The following is a 17,908-nucleotide window of genomic DNA, read 5'->3' as shown; positions in this document are numbered from 1 at the left end:
GTGTTTTCGAGTAAACTTTGTTTATCAAGCAAACTTCATACTTCAAGCATACTAGTATATTTTAATTCATATTTCAAGTGTTCTTCAAGCATACTTGCACATTTCAAGTGTTTTCGAGCAAACTTTGTTTCTCGATCACACTTTATGCTTTAAGCACACTTTTATGTTACCTGTTAACATTAAAAGTATCCCCAAGCATAGTTTATGTTTTTGTAATATTTTTGAGTAAAATTTGTTTTTTCGAGTATACTTGAAAGTATATCTCTGAAGTATGTTAACTCTTTGTTTGTCTTAGTAAAATCGAGTAAACTTTGTGTTGGTAAAATATTTGAGTAAGGTTTGACATTTAGGACTATTTCTAAGTTACTATTTTGGGATCTTTATTGATCTCAAGCAAAGTTGTCTGTTTGAACAAATTTACTTGATTTCAAGGCTTGTGATTAATTTCTCGAGCAATCCATCACATTCGAGTAAATTTCTTTCATTTTATTTACTTAGTATATTTTTAATAAAACACAAGTAAACTCTTGGAACGAGCAAGCTTGGATAAAATACTTTATCGAGCAAGCTTTGTGCGTGAATATTTGAAATCTGGCTTTTTGGCAGTATTCATGAACTAAATGATAAAAATCAGTTAAAATCCACTTTCAAATGCACAAAGCATATGCTATAAAAGAGGGACTTAGAAAAATTTACATTCATCTTTTCCCTCTCTCTCTCTATTCAATTATCAAACGCTTGCTCGCGACCTAAGTAACCCAACCGTTGCTCACTGATCCTACCCAAAAATTATCATCCACTTTAATTCCGACTTGGTAAGCTTCAATTGAATGATTTCCGACACTCATTACATGAATTTAGGGTTCCATTTTCATGTTTACTGAGATCTCTGTTTTATGTGTAGTTATAATATAGTCGAAGAACAGGTTCATAAAGACCATCCTTTTATACTTTCTTATTCAATTTTATCTTTTTGCATGTTCAATTGATGTTCATATTTGACTAATTATTGCTTTGAATGTATATTTTTATTTGTGTCTGTGTAGAAAATGGTATATCCATTTGAGCCCAAGCAAAATATGTGCGCTTTTCTCCGAATTACTGAGGAGAATCGCCCACTGGAGCTTATGATAAGATGGTTGCTACGCTCCAACGTTCGAGTCGCTTTTATTGAGAGCCCTTTAATTTATAGAAATCATCATCTTGATTTCTAGAATTATGCTCAATTAGTAGATGACGTAAACGGTTGACGAATATAAGCTACTGTGCTACGTCGGGAACTAGAAATAACTGAAGACCTGATACGGGTGAGCCTTCAGTTACAAGACAATCTTGAAGTCTAGTTGTCATACTCTACACAGCGATTGCTAAGAGTTTTCCAGGAGACAATGAGCTATCAGGGCATCATTAATGAGGGTCAATTCTAAAAAGGGATGTTTCCAGTGTTGTACCGATTCCTTATTCGTCACATTATTCAGAGTTTAACACCAATGAGGGGAACTTGGACTCTGATGTGCAGAGAAATATCAACAGCGACTGTGGCTGTAGTTTATGACCGCCCATTTAATTTTTCTCAGATGATATTTGAGGGATTGGTCACAAACTTGAGGAAGGCTGAAAAAGACAGATTCTTAATGTATCCTCAATTTTTATAGATTATATTCAACATTATACATCATGACCTTCCAACAAATGGTATAACACATGTATTACAGTACCCCAATGTGTCCAGAAGAATTAATAAATTGGGTCCAACCAGCCAATTTAACCCGGAAGTGGGTTTGATATCCTTCTGTGGTTGGTTGATAATAACATGGAGATTATGGAGGTTCCTGCTTCAGCTTTGGTGAGCAGTGATGAAGAAGAAAGTGATGAAGATGAGGATGATGACAGTGACTGTGATGATGATGATAATGCTGGAGGAGATGATATACATGGAGGAGGAAATGTTGATAGTAGAGTTGATGTTGGGGATGAGAATTTGGCACAAGTTGAGGGGGAGATTGTGCATGATGTTGTTTCTACACTACCAACCCAATCAACACCACAAGACCAATTCCATGAACCCTATATCCCTTCACCACCTCACCTTTCCCATACCTTTGAACCATTCATTCCTTCACCACCATCTTCCCCACAAAACCAAACCCAAACCCAAACTCAAACTGAACCAGAACCTTATATTCCAGAACTAATCCCATACCATCTCATAAACCAACCTAATACACCATACCAATCACCATCACACTCCATAAACTTTGAACAACATGAAACATCTTTATCCCCACCTACCCAAAGCCCAACACATTTAATCCAAATAATCAATCCTTTACCAAGCACTAGTGAACATATTATCCAAATCCCACCTCATAAACCTATACAAACCCAATCCTTTGAATCTTCTAAATCAGACCAAATTTCTCCAGTTTCATCTCATTACCCGTTTAAAAGAAATTTTGATCTTATTGTGGAGAATTGTAATCTAAAGACTGAGAATCATGACTTGAAAGAAGAAAACAAGGACTTGAAATCACAACTAGGACATGCTCTCTTAAATATTCAAACCTTGGTGGCTGAGGCTGAGAAAACCTCAGATGCAACAAAACATGGGAAGAATATACCTATTGCTGGTGTAAATGTTGATGATAATATTGCTCTGAAACTACTGGGTGAATTGTATGTTAGTAGTGATGAGGAAAGGGAGGATGACGCTGATGATGTGAATGTGAATGTTGTTGATGAGGTTTCAAATATGAATGTGATTATTGAGAATGTGGTAGAGGAGATACTTAATGAAGTGATTGAAAATGATGAAGTGTTGACTAATGCAGAAAGTGACAAAAAAGTTGTAGCTGAAGATGTTAGTGAAGAAGTTGCTATCTCTGGTGAAACTGTTATATTATCTGACAAGACAGATCAACTTAATACTGATTTTGATGAAGTAAGTTCTGAGTTAGTGAAGGAGAAGGGAGTTGATGAAGAATTGAAAAAATGTTGAAAGAAATAGATGAGTTCCCACCAACAGTTGTAAGGAAAATTGGACCATCCAAGCTGGTGGATGAGGATGAGCAGAGAAGAGAGAAAGAAGGGCAAAGCAGTGGCTGAGCATGAGGGCCAGCTGCATCCATTAAAAAAGAAAGAAATTGAATCTAGTGACCAATTATTGTTTGTTGATGAGTCTGCAGAAGAGGCAGAAAACACATGATCAGATCATACATGAATGAATTCAAAGAGACATTCTGAATGACTGTTTAACTCAGAAGGAGATTGATGAGCAGGGGGGTGATAGAACAGGAGGTTATTGAAGGTTTACTTAAGCTACAAAAACTGAAGAGGTACACAATACTCTGGTCATTATTGTTTATAAATTTCAAACTGAGATCCCTCAACAGACTGTACCAATGCTGAACCCTCAAATGAAAATGCTGACAAGCAATTGGTGACAGGCCTGGATGCTAGCAGAATACAAGAGGAGTTGATCAAAAAGGAAAATGATATGGCCATTAAAAGTCTGGAAAGAGAACAGAAATTAGAGCTAATGAAACAGAATGGCCAGTCAATATTGTGAGGTTTGTAAGAAGTAAAAAGAGATTTGGGGGCAAAATACTAGAAGAACTATTGCCCAATGAGAAAAGAAGAAGAAGAAGAAGAAGAAGAAGAAGGTTGAATGAGAAGATAAAGAAGGGGATAAGGAGAGTAAGGATGAAAGTCATACTAAAGAACCAATACATGCTATCCCCTTACAAACAAAATTGCCTGAAGAGTATGAAGTAAATGAACCTCAGATTGGAGCCTTGGAAGATATATCAGATATTGAGGATGATGAGGAGGAAAAGAAATAAAAGATAAAGAAGATGAACATTCTTCACCTCAAATAAACTTAACTGATTTTCATATTGAGATTATAAAGGCCAGACTAGAGGAATTGAACAAATAAGATACAAGAATAATTAGTCTTATAGCCCAAGGTTTCAGGTTTGAAAAAATGGAGGAGATTTCTGAAGAAAATCTTGATCTACTGTTTGAAAGGAAGAGAGAAGATGTGAGAAATATTAGAGAAAATAGGAAAATACTGATAAAACAATATCTGACTTACCTAAAGTTACACAACTACACTAAAGAAGAGCTGAGCAACATAAAATTTGAAGACTTTTATTCAAACCTGTACAAGTGAAGGAGGCAGAGGATGAAAAGAAAAGATTTGATCGGAAGAAATTGATGAATTGAAAAGGAAGGACAGTGTGATGAGAAAATTTGGAAGAAAGGTTGGATTCCTTGTTGAAAATGGTATTCCGTTTCAACATGATGAAGTTTTGCAAAAGAAAGATGTTCAAATGTTGTTTAGATGGATATCACAAAAATTGAAGGATGAAGCTGATGTTGTAGCTGAACAATTAAAACAAAGGAGGATAAATGAGATGAAATAAAAAGAGGAGGAGAACCGGATGAGAAAGGAAAACACTGATAGGGCTAGGGCTTGGTTTGCAGAAGTGAAATATAAAGATATGTCAAAAGGTAAAGAAACTCTTCTTGAAAGATTGATGGAAGCCAGGGGTGCATGTGATGAAGTGAGAAATCTGACTAGAGAACAAAAGAAAGAATTATACGAGTCATAACTTGCTAAATACAAGAAGGAGTTGAAGGATCAATCCAAAACCGATAAACCAACTCAAACTCCTTATTTGTTATCTAAAGTGATGAAAGAACCCTTTGAGGTTGATTCAACAACAAATCTGATGCCCTACGAAGACAAGTAGAAGATCAATACTCTCAGGCAGGCTACATTGAAGAAAGGGATGCCAGCCAGAGTATTTAATAATTTGGGAAAATCTCAATTGAGAGATATATTTTATAAGGAAAACGTTTACTGGTGAGCTGAGAACTATAGTATTCAAGGATGACTTCCAAGACTTCAACAGGGAACATTTGGAGGAATTAGATAGTCTGCATCTTTATGATTATCAGCAGAGGAATAGGTTTGCAGGACAATAGAGGAATGACCTGTCAAAATACTTAAAAGAACAATCAAGAAAGGGATTTCTTCTGCTTAACAAGAAGAGAAAGTTGGAATACACTAATGCTATGAAGATCAAAAGGTAGAGGAGGATGAGCGATATAAGAATGACTGAGCTATCCTATGGAAAATCCAGGAAGGCCTCTAATCCTCTTGCCACAATGAAGGAGTGTATTAGTATGAGAAAACAAATGACCAGGCCGAATTTTGAAGTCCAACGAAATGGAAGAATTTCTCAAGTTCACTATGAAAGGCAAACTCAATCTTTCATCTTGAGAAATTCTGAAGGTGTGGCCTTGGTAATTATTGAACATGTTACTTATTTGGAATATCTTCATGTGGATGATTTTAACAATATTATAAGGTGGAATCATCCAGCTCAATATCCATTCCACAGTGAGATATCAATTTTCCATTAAAAGTCTGTTGCTGTGAAGCTTGACAGAAGATCTGAAACAGGACGCTCAAGAAGATAAAAGCCTTTTATTTTTTGATTTATGAGGTTATTTTGATATTTAATACCCTTGAGACAGATTTGAATATGTAATTTTTTTTTTTTAAGTAATGTAATTTATTGCTTTTTAGAATTTGATGTGTATTTTAAACAAGTGTAAGTAACTAATAGGTGTTTTGGTGCATCTGAGTTTGTTCCAATCTAGGGGGAGATTGTTGGGATCAAGATTTGACTGAGGAAGATTGGAATCTTCTCAACCTCCTAAAAGAAATGACTAAGTATGGAATTTGAGGAAACTTGGCACTTCGAGCAAGCCTAGAATTATTCAAGCAAGGTATCTTACTTACGAGCAAGGTCATCTTCTGGAATTCTTCTTAGTGTTAGTTCGAGCAAACTACACTTCATCAAGCAAGGTTGTTCTTCAGTTGAGCAAGGTTTGTTTCAGAGCAAACCCTTGGCTTAACCAAGTAATTTGGTGGGTCGAGCAAGGTTCAATAAACAGTGATATTAAGCACACTTGATGGAAGTTATGATGGAATTATTCTATGGACTTCCACCAGCAAGGTTCAACCTCGATCAAACTACAATGTCACCAGCACACTTATTTTGTTTAAATAAGTTAAAGACAAAAGGTTGAAGAGATCAAGAAGAACAAGTTTGCTCGTAGAATTTTTATCGAGCAAAGTTTGATATTATTATGAAGATCGAAGTCTGCTTGAATAATATTTTATAAGGAAAATATTCTAAGTAAAGCTTGCTTGGAGAACTATTCCAAGCACACTGATGGTTACAAGGTTTGCTCGACAAAGATGAAAGTTTACTCAAAGACATTTTACACTTGCAATATTTTGAATATGTTTGAATATGTCTTGTAACAATCATCAAGGTTTCTAGAAGGTGTTAGGTGTGCCTATTTATGGAAAGTTTAGGTCACATTTATGAGAGAGGACCTGAGTGAATATAGAGTGATTTGACGGCTGAAAAACTTTTTTAGCCAAAGGAATATTTCATACGAAAAGTAGCCTCACACCTGACATTCCACCTAAAAACTCTAATAGATCTTCATTGTATTCTTAGATAATATCAATGGAAATATTTTGAGTGACTTGTGTGTGTTTGTTATATTTGTGCTCATTTAGCAACACTTTGAATATCATTAATTCTGCCTTTGATGTTCATCGGGTCTTCACACTGGCATCCTTTGTAACCTTCTTGTCAACATTAAGTTGTTGGTTATGAGATTGATTAGTGATAGATCGGTCCTTACATTGTACGCGTTTTGTACAATCAAATCTCTATAAAAACGAAAATGAACCGTGTAGCAAATCCAGACATCTAAACCCTGACTTTCTTTTGAAAATTGAATCATTTTATCGAATAGTACATTTACCTAACTTTGTATGACCTTACCTATTTTCGGAACGCGTAAACGACGTACTTGGCAAGGCACTTTAAACGGTGAAACTGAGCCAAAACCGATTTTGAATCTTAAACATTGTACAACGTCACAATCTAGGACTACGGACATTTACTGGGCGTAACAGCCATACCCCGACTAGATATACAGCCTGATTCAATTTAAAGACTTACTAGTATTAATAGTACACTACCGATTATAAGGATCAAGTTATAATCGAGACAAACTACTTATACTAGTGGATTACTGATTGATGTGGCATAAAATACATATATTATTATATAAATATTTCATACACTTTTAAATACGTTGAACTTTGTTTTTATTGATTAGTACTCCTAATTGGCTCATGTTTGGATTTGCAATATTTATTGATCAAACGAGCTTAAATGAGTAAATTTTACTAAGTTAAGATCAACGAGTAAAGGGTCGAGTATATTGTGTAGATTACAAGATTATTATTATTGTTATTATACACATCAGTTTCAAAAAGAAAGTATCTTGCAAATCATAAGTTGATTGTAAAATACTAGCAATATTTTATATTAACTTTGACTTTGAATTTGTTTACAGTAACTGCATGGAAAGCGTGGCCCACCATAATAAAATTATCATGCATCAACAAATTGACATTGGGCTCATCAATTATTGTTCAAAACTTGGGCTAGATTATTAATCTTGTTATGAAGTCCGTTTAATGAAAAGTAGGGTAAAAAGAAAAGATATATAAAGTGACATCAGCCGCAAAACTCAGCAGGATTATATATATTTCGGTTGGGGTTGAGGAGACAAAGTCAGAGAAGCAGCAGCATCACAAGTCACCATATATTCTCATTATTATTATTATATACTTGTTTGGAGGTTTTTTTTTTGGACTCACGAGAGAGAGACAAAGCACGTGCACAAGCTTTACATTATTATTATTTCGTTGGGGGTGGACAACAACTACAAGATTGGTTTGATTTTTTTATTTTTATTTTTATTATGAACTTCTTTATTGAACTTATATATTTTCTTGTTTCGAATATGATTGTTGGCTAAACTCTTTTAGTTATCTAGGCTTGTGATGATGTTTTGTTGATTGGTTTGGACTAGTCGGTTTTCGGGTTATATTTATGGGATTTTGATTAATTAAAAGTTTTGACTAGTTTTATTGGATGTGTCTCATGCGTATTTACTTTTGATTTGTGTTTGAATGAATGTTTCACATATTACTTGATTGATTGTTTTTTCGATTATAGGTTGCATGTTAGGGTTGTTTACTGTGTGTTTGCAACTTGTTTATGGTTTATTAAGCTCATTCACCATATAAACTGATTTTTAGCATATTATTAAAAGTTTATATTCTTTACTAGCTTAAATATCTGACGGGTGATAAGTTGTCGGGTTTGTCTGCGTTGTTAGGGTTTTAGGTTAAATTATCTGACAGGAGGTTTGCCTATTTTTGTCTTAATTTCACTATTTACCTGTGTCCTTTAGACTATTCATAAACCACCCCGTGTACTTTGGTGCATTGAGATAGTGAAACCGACGGGTTAGCTGTTTTATAGGGTAATTAATCATAATTGGTGAACTGACAGGTGAACTAATAAGCCGGTGTTTTTACATGATCTCTAAGATTTCTTTTTCGGTGACACCTTGAGAGTGATTAAGGATCCATTAAGATTCCTAGATTTTCATATCTTTAGATTCCCGGTTCCCATAACATTTTCTCGTAACCGATAAAAGCCCGAGTCGTCACAATTCGGATTCCTTGCCTGGGTACTCTTTCTCATATTTGAATTTACTAAAGTTTTTATTTGGTAATTTAATTTTTTAGTTTACTTTAATTTAATTAGGTATTTAGTTTAATTAATTATTAGTTTTTAAATAAAATAAATAAAAATCCAAAACTATATATTTTCTTAATTATTACTATAAATTAGCTTTTAAAACTAGTCTCGTTATTTAAATTAGTGTCTCTAGGGTTCGATATTCCCGGTCTTCCCATAGCTATTCTACTCCCGATAGGTTCACTTGCCTATTGCTAGTGGTTTGGTTTAGGGTATTCTAGGTTTTTATTACTCGTTGTGCTTGGTCATTATTTGCTAAAATTTTATATACCACTTCGTGCACATCAAGTTTTTGGCGCCGTTGCCGGGGACACTTGGTAATAGCGAACTAGTTTCTATTTGCTTTTATTTGTTTTTAGTTTTAGTTTAGTTAATTAGTTTTATTTTATTTTATTATTTAATTGCTCTTGATTGCTATATGTGCCTTAACTGTAATTTGTGTACTCTAGGGATAATCTTGGGTCCTTACTATTATACTTGTTTTTCAGCGTATGCGATGTACACGTTCACTAGGACCACCAGAGTTCACTGCTTCAGACGAACCTGAGAGAGATTTTTGTGAGCGCCGTAGGGAGTTTCAAGAGATTGCACGTCCTCTACGCAAAAGCAAGGTACACGTTTCTGATTCCACATTAGATATGGGTGACGCTAACCCACCTACGCGTACGGTTCACTCGAGAGCGAATAAGGGAGTTATGGGGAGACGGTCTGATACCACACGTCCGGCGATGCCCGATGCTAATAACTGGCAGATTCCAACCAACGTCATGAACTCCATCACTAATTCTGCCCCCTTTCACGGACTTGAAGACGAGGACGCCCCTGGCCATCTTAACAAATTCACTCGTACTTGCGACACTTTCAATATTGCCAACGTCACTCGTACATCTATCTACCTTCATATTTTTCCATTTTCTCTTGAGGGTCGTGCTTCATCATGGTTGGAAAACCTTCCCCCCTGGGTCCATTACTACCTGGGATGATCTTCAAGCTGAATTCCTTAAGAAATATTTTCCGCCATCTAAAGCCTCGCGACTTCGTGATCAAATCTGTTCCTTCCGCATGGAACCTGATGAGCCATACCCTTTGGCTTGGGAAAGGTTCCACAATCTGCTTAGTAGATGCCCCCAGCATGGTCTACTCGAATGGGCTGTAGTCGAGAAATTCTATGACGGGCTGACCTTTGAGATGCAGAAGAGATTCAATACGTCAGCTAGAGGAAACATGTTAGAGAAGCTGGATATAGATGAGTGTGAGTCTTTATTTGAGAGTTTCACCCTAGCCAAGCAGCAGGAGCCGTCCGCCTGAGGTGCTTCTACAACCACCACTTCTTCCGCTCGAGGCATCTATCAGGTCTCGAATGATACTACCATCGCGGCTGCCTTAGAGGCAATGCAGAAGGATATCCGAGAGTTGAAGAAGATCGCTCAGAAATGCGAAATCTGTCGCGGAGGGCACGATACAGTTGATTGTTCGGTCGATCAACAAGAGAAGGTTGACTACTTGGGTAATCAGAATCGAGGAGCGAATACCTACGGTAACTCAGGATGGAGAAATAAATCCAACTATGGTTGGAGGTCAGGAGGTAATGCTCAGGGTTTTCAGCACAGGCAGGAGCATGTTAGTGACCCAGAGGCAGCTGGGAGTTCGAGTGTGGGGAAGGGTAGCGGTATGTATCCGGATCTTAAGGAACTTCTAACTAAGCAATCTACCATGCTTTCTCACCTTATTGACAGAGATAATAACACACAGCAGAGATTGGCTGAGCACGACACCTTATTGAAGAACCAGCAGTCGTCGTTTTTGGAAATGTCTCGAAAGGTGGATGAGATGATGAAGCAGATGCTACCTAATAAGCAGGTCGGAGCGTTTCAGGGCAGCACAGTGCTTAACCCGAAGGCACAATTGAAGGCGGTGACCACCCGTAGTGGCAAAGGACGTGATCGAGAGAGGTCGCCGGCAGATGATGAGGAGCTGGTGGACGAGGAGATAGAGATGGAGACTCCTGTGAGGACGCAAGAGAGGCGAGTCCCAGAAAGTATCACGTCAAACGGTGAGTCTCCTGCAAAGAAAGTTGTTGAGAAGAAGATTGAAGATAAGTAGAGTCCCGAAGTCGATCTTACTCGAGTTCCGTATCCTGCTCGTCTTCTGCGGCAGAAGTATGCGCAGGAATATGGACATTTCTTGGACATGTTTAAGCAGCTAAAAATCAATCTTCCGTTTGTCGAGGCACTCCAGCATATGCCTAAATATGCCAAATTCTTAAAAGACCTTCTTTCGAATAAGAAGAAGCTGGAGGGGCTTTTGACAGTATGTTTGAATGAAGGATGCTCTGCGGTAGTCCAGAACAAGTTGCCAGAGAAATAAGCAGACCCGGGACACTTCACGATCCCGTGTTTGTTTGGCAGCTCGACTGAGAGCTACGCGTTGGCCGATTTAGGTGCTAGCATTAATCTGATGCCATATTCTCTATATAAAAAGCTAGACCTTGGCGAGCCAGTCCCGACGCGCATGAGTTTGTCCTTGGCCGACCGTTCGGTCAAATATCCGCGGGGAATTGTGGAAAATTTACTCGTTAAAGTCGATAAATTCGTTTTCCCTGTGGATTTTGTTATTCTTGACATGGAGGTTGTCGATCAGGTCCCACTCATTTTTGGACAACCCTTCTTGCGTACTGCTAAAGCGCTTATTGACGTCTTCGACGGCAAAATCAAACTTCGTGTAGGGGAGGAGAACGTCACTTTCGATGTCGTCAAATCAACGAGGAACTCTAGTAGTCAGGACGATTCCGTTTACTTTCTTGACACGTTCATATCTCAGTTTGAGCGATGTCTTGACTACATCTCTATAGCATATTTGCTCAATCAGGAGGACGAGGTTGACGTTCTTTCGGAGCACGACCTGAGCATTCTTGTTGGCTCACCTCCTGAGTACCCCGAGGTATTCACGGTTGCAGATAGCACCGAGGGACCGAAGGAGAGACCATCAATTGAGGCACCACCGTCCCTCGAGCTTAAAGAGCTACCTCCTCATTTAGAGTACGCTTTCTTGGATGGTGACGCTGATTTACCCGTCATCATTTCTTCTCATTTGGCGGATGATGAGAAATCGAGGATGGTTGATGTGCTCAAGGCACATAAACAAGCTATTGCGTGGAAACTCATGGACATTCAGGGCATCAGCCCGAACTTTTGCACGCACAGGATACTCATAGAGGATGAGTACAAACCTATAATCCAACCTCAGATGAGTCTCAACCCTAACATGTCGGAGGTGGTAAAAAAGGAGGTTATCAAACTCCTTGACGCAGGCTTGATCTATCCCATCTCCGATTCTTCATGGGTGAGTCCCGTTCAGGTTGTACCTAAAAAGGGAGGGATGACAGTTGTCACTAACGAACTTAACGAGCTTATTCCGACTAGGACAGTCACAGGTTGGCGGGTGTGCATCGACTACAGGAGGCTTAACGACGCTACTAGGAAAGACCACTTTCCTCTTCCGTTCATCGATCAGATGTTGGAGCGTCTGTCGGGACGACAGTTTTACGGTTTTCTTGATGGATTTTCAGGTTATTTTCAGATCCCGGTCGCACATAAGGATCAGGAAAAGACCACATTTACATGCTCATACGGTACCTTCGCGTACAAACGTATGCCTTTTGGGTTATGTAATGCTCCGGCTACTTTCCAGCGTTGCATGGTAGTGATATTCCAGGACATGATCGAGAGTTCCATGGAGGTTTTCATGGACGATTTTTCGGTATATGGGGACTCATTCGATCAATGTCTTTCAAATCTTGAGAAGATGATGAAGCGATGCTTAGAGACGAAGTTGAAGTTGAACTAGGAAAAGTGCCACTTCATGGTGACTGAAGGCATTGTGCTCGGGCACAAGATTTCGCGAGACGGTATTGAGGTAGACAGAGCTAAAATAGACACTATTAGTAGACTTCCTCCACCGACTAGTGTGAAATCCGTTCGTAGTTTTCTCAGGCATGCGGGTTTTTATCGTAGGTTCATTAGATATTTTTCTAAGATCACCCGACCTATGACTCGCCTTCTAGAGAAGGACATCGCATTCGACTTTGATGCTGATTGTCTGAAGGCGTTTGAGTTTCTTAAGGGGCAGTTGGTTAACGCCCCTATCTTAGTAGCACCCGACTGAAGCTTACCCTTCGAGCTCATGTGCGACGCTAGTGATTTTGCAGTCGGGGCTGTTTTAGGTCAGCGGAAGGACAAGCACTTCCATCCTATCTATTACGTGAGTAAGACCCTCAATGATGCTCAGGAGAATTACACGACTACTGAGAAGGAGCTTCTAGCAGTGGTTTTCGCGTTCGAAAAATTTCGTTCTTATCTCGTGTTGTCCAAAACCATCGTTTATACTGATCATGCGGCATTGCGATACCTGTTCACCAAGAAATATGCCAAACCTCGCCTGATACGATGGATTCTCTTGCTTTCCGAGTTCGATATTGAGATTAGAGATAAAAAGGGAGCGGAGAATGTAGTTGCGGATCACTTATCACGTCTGGAGGATCCGAAGAGAGAGGAGATTAGAGAGGATGCCATCGGGGATAAGTTCCCCCATGAGTCGTTGATGATGGTGAGAGTGAGATTTGAGAGAGAGCCAGTTTTATACGTGAGTGCTGAAGAGGAGGGTCTGCCATGGTTCTCCGACATTGCGAATTATCTGGCCGAAGGAGTAGTGATTAAGGGCATGAGTTATCAGCAGAGGAGGAAGTTTTTTGCAGACGCTAGCCACTACATATGGGATTCGCCGTATTTGTTTCGTGTAGGCGCCGATCGAGTGTTGAGGAGGTGTGTGAGTAGAGAAGAGGGCCGTGAGATTCTTAGGCATTGTCATGAGGGTTTAACTGAAGGCCACCATGGTTCATCTTCCACCGCTAGGAAAGTTTTAGATTCCGGCTTTTATTGGCCATCGATTTTTAAAGACTCACACGAGTTTGTCAGACAGTGTGACGCATGTCAGCGCACTGGTAACATCTCATCCCGTAATGAGATGCCCCAAAACCCTATTCAGGTTTGTGAGGTTTTCGACGTTTGGGGAATTGATTTCATGGGTCCGTTCCCGTCTTCTCGAGGGAACCGATACATTCTCGTGGCTATCGATTACGTTTCCAAGTGGGCTGAGGCTCAAGCCTTGCCCACTAACGACGGCCGAGTTGTAGTGGGATTCTTGAAGAGGTTGTTCTGTTGGTTTGGTACTCCCAAGGCTTTGATCAGTGATAGGGGCACACATTTCTGTAATTCCCAGATGGAGAAGGTGTTGGCACGATATGTGGTCACCCATCGATTGTCCACCGCCTATCATCCACAGACGAGCGGGCAAGTGGAGAATGCAAACCGAGGAGTTAAACGAATCTTAGAGAAAACTGTCGGCAAGAACCGAAAGGACTGGTCTGATAAGTTGGATGATGCACTTTGGGCTTTCCGCACAGCATTTAAAACGCCTATTGGGACCACGCCCTTTAGGATGGTTTACGGGAAAGCGTGTCATTTACCGGTTGAGTTAGAGCATAGAGCATATTGGGCGTTGAGATCCGTTAATCTTGACCTGACCCAAGCTGCGAAAAACCGGTATCTCCAAATTCATGAGGCAGAGGAGTTGAGAGATGAGGCGTATGCGAGATCATGGAGTTATAAGGAGCGTACGAAGGCGTTACACGATCGAAAGTTGAAGAAAGTGAAAGAGTTCAAGTGTGGGGATCGTGTGTTGGTTTATAATTCCCGTTTGAAGTTATTTCCAGGTAAGCTTAGATCGAGATGGGTTGGTCCGTATACGGTGAAGGCAGCATTTCAGTACGGTGCAGTTGAGTTAGTTGATCATGAGGGGAGAGCGTGGAAGGTGAACGGCCATAGATTAAAGCATTATATCGGTGGTCCGGTTGATTCGGTTGAGGAAGATGTATATATCCTCGACATCCCTACTTTAATTGCTTGATAGGGATAGGCCTCGAGAAATACCCGAGTGTAGAGTTTGTATAATATTTTTATTTTTTTCTATTATTATTATTATTATTATTATTATTATTTTATTTTGAGTTTGTTTTAAGTTTTTAGAGTCTGTTTAATGTCTGCTTTGGGTGCTTTGAGCTTTGTGTTGCAAGTTTGGATACTTTCTTTCGTACTCAATCTCCATTCGGACGGGGGCGTTCTAGCTTATTTGATTGTAGATGGTACCCAAAAGTTGCGGCCGCGAATGAAATGCTATACGGTCGCTTTATTGGAACATGACATACGCATATCATTGCCATATTACCAGGGGAGTCTGTTCCATTTTTTTTATGCTTTGTTTTATTTTATTTTATTTCCGCTTTATTTTTGTCTTTTTCCTGTCTTCCATTGAGGACAATGCGAAATTTAAGTGTGGGGATTGGAAACTGACGTTTTTAATTTTATTAAAAAAATTAAAAATTAAATAAAAAAATGAAAAAAAAATTATTATATAAAAATAAATAAAAAAACAAAACAAAAATAAAAAAAATGTCCCGAAAATTTATTTTGCGCATAATAGAAAATGATATTATTGTTTAAGGTTGATCTTTTAAAACTACTATTATATATGAGATTAAATAACAGATAGTGCACTTAATTTGGAATGTGTCGGTAGGCCCAACTAATTTTGATAGCCCTCTTTAGCAAATTTTATATATCTAATAATTTGAAAAACGGTGAAACCGAATTTCGATGCTTAGGGAGGATTACCATAATCTAAAAACTTTGAGATGGTTATACTTAGATGCACTCAAACCAGCACACACCACATATCCATCTTTCTACGAGCTTAGAAATAGTTATATATTTTAGGGTGATATAAAAAAAAGTATGTTTTGAAAGTGTATTCCAAGAGTTGGTTCAAGAAAAGAAAATGCTTGTGAAGAAAGTTATATATTGTAAAATGCCAAAGAAGCATTCTCAAAGATTGTAAAATGCCAAAAAAACATTCTTAAAAATAGTAAAAGAGGCCAAAGATGCACATACTAGACGGGACTTAGAGTTTAAATGTTACCAAGGGGATAGTGACTCTGAGGATACACTATTGGGGCTCGAAGGTTCTTAGTTAATAAATATCAAATTAGGAATTTATAGGACAAAGTCCAATAATATTTAGGAATAGCTCGTACGACCTCCACATGACCATTCATCCATCAAAATTTCACCGAGTGCATCTAATTAGTACCATCAACGAGTCCTTGGCTTATGGTGATTTGTCGAGCCAGTTTGCTTCGACTCTAGTTCTAGCTCTCTTTTTTTGAGATGGGGTAGGTGTAGTCGTAGCTTTTGAACTTTAAAATGCTTAATGCAATTGGGGGTTTGATAGGCTGGTGGCTTGGTTTAAGTGGACAACAATATCGGCAATCGCGGTTTTTGCGTTTATCTAGGCTTAAAAGATAACCTATATGTTTTGAAGATCGACTTTGAATTATGATTCCATTGCATTACTGATGCTATACTACGATAAGGTGAGTATCATGACCTCACTTTTTAAACTATTTTACGAATATATGGGGTAAAAATCATGTTTATATATATATATACTAATAGGTACCCGCGCGATGCGGCGGGATCTGAATATAGCTTGAAATACAATAGCTAAATTATTACAAGACGAAGAAAGCAAATTTAAAGTTTATTGGATTTTAATAATTCTTATTGAATGGTATTGATCGATAATAATCCCTGTTCATTTTATCGGCATTGACGGTCCTAAATTTAATAAAGTTGGCCCTCAATGGTCCCTCGTTAAAAATGACTTAAAGGTGTTATACTTTTTCCGAGTTTCAAACTTATGTTTTATGGCTTTTGATCGGAAGAAGGATACAAGCCGATTGATGTAAACTTAGTTCGAAATGGTGTTCCAAAACGACAAAATAATGCTTCAATTTGAATGTTCGAACTTAGAATTAACAAAAATCAAGCCATTGGGATCACCGTTTTGAGCTAAGTTTTGCATCAATCGATTTGTATTCTCGTTCTGATCAAAAGCCCTAAAATGTTAGTTTGAAATTTGGAAAAAAGTATAACACAGTTAAGTCCATTTTAACGAGGGGCGCTGGTGGCCAACTTTTTTAAATTTGAGACAATCAATGACGATAAAATAAATATAGATTATTATCGATCAATATTGTTCAATAGGAATTATTAAAATCCACTAAACCTAAATTTAATTGTAACATGTTCCCTTTGTTGTAGGAAAATACATGATAGATATGACAACAATACAAGTGTCTATCCATCTCTAGCATTCCCAAATTCACCACTCACATGCTCTAACGCGCAAATTTCTAATCAATTATTAGAAAAAAAATTATTTACAAACATATTTATACAGCCAATATTTCATCTTCGTCAAATTGTCAATAATCTGTGTACACAAAATTACCCTTGAAGTCAAAATGGTACTTTTAGCTGGTACAATGAAGGAGAAGGTGATGGAGTGTATTCAGCCAACGATCTTTACTTCTTTAGTCCATAATCAATCGGTGAGCCCCCAATTTTGTTATGCATTCTATTTTTGTTGCCCTTGGATGAAGAGTATGAATACCGGAAAGAAAAAAAGTCAACACGTTAGCCAAAGTTTACTATTCTAATAAGTTGCTTTTAATACTATTAATTCAATAAATCACCTTCTAGAATGTGAATAAACTTCAGACATTGTACTTCTAGACTCTCTACAAACATAATTAATGCAATTGGTTATAATTTCAATATATTGAGGTTTACATGAAGATATAAGAAACAGTAAATGAGTGATATTTCTACTATTTGAAAAATCTAAAAAATAAAAATAAATCTACCATTTAGTGTCACACTTCTAATGAACCTACTTAGCATGCAAAATAAAAGAAAAAAACATATGAAAGTCTCTGTTGCATATTTCTTAGATCTTTTACACATTATTCCCACATATTCTATTCTTCAAATTAAGCAACTTTATTAATAAGTTCTTAGATTAAATAACTTACCAGTCAAGAGATCATGGTCATGCTTCTCATGATGACGATCATCTTTCTTTGAATCTTTATAATCAATACAAATGGTCATTAATGAAATTTAAAAGGTTAATTATAGCATAGTCGGGTCACTAATTTTTAAGTTAATGAAAGAAGGTAAATATAAAATCTTATGATGTGGGTAGAATAGGTTAATCACAGTAGCTTTGAACTT

General features: G+C 37.8%; 1 protein-coding gene across 1 annotated transcript; it reads left to right on the top strand.

Moving 5' to 3' along the window:
• The first annotated feature begins 12,899 nt into the window (after nt 1-12,899).
• Nucleotides 12,900-14,681, top strand: LOC143604752 (uncharacterized). The gene is made up of 2 exons (XM_077081138.1): nt 12,900-13,631; nt 13,995-14,681. The coding sequence occupies exons 1-2, from the start codon at nt 12,900-12,902 to the stop codon at nt 14,679-14,681; spliced, it is 1,419 nt and encodes a 472-aa protein (XP_076937253.1).
• The last annotated feature ends 3,227 nt before the right edge of the window (nt 14,682-17,908 follow it).

Source organism: Bidens hawaiensis, unplaced genomic scaffold (genome assembly GCF_021521415.1).
Source record: "Bidens hawaiensis isolate Kalapana, Puna unplaced genomic scaffold, B.hawaiensis_p1.1 tig00066420_1, whole genome shotgun sequence".
Lineage (NCBI taxonomy): Eukaryota > Viridiplantae > Streptophyta > Magnoliopsida > Asterales > Asteraceae > Bidens > Bidens hawaiensis.
The sequence above is the reverse complement of the archived record's forward strand: the minus strand, read 5'-3'. Positions and strand labels throughout refer to the sequence as shown.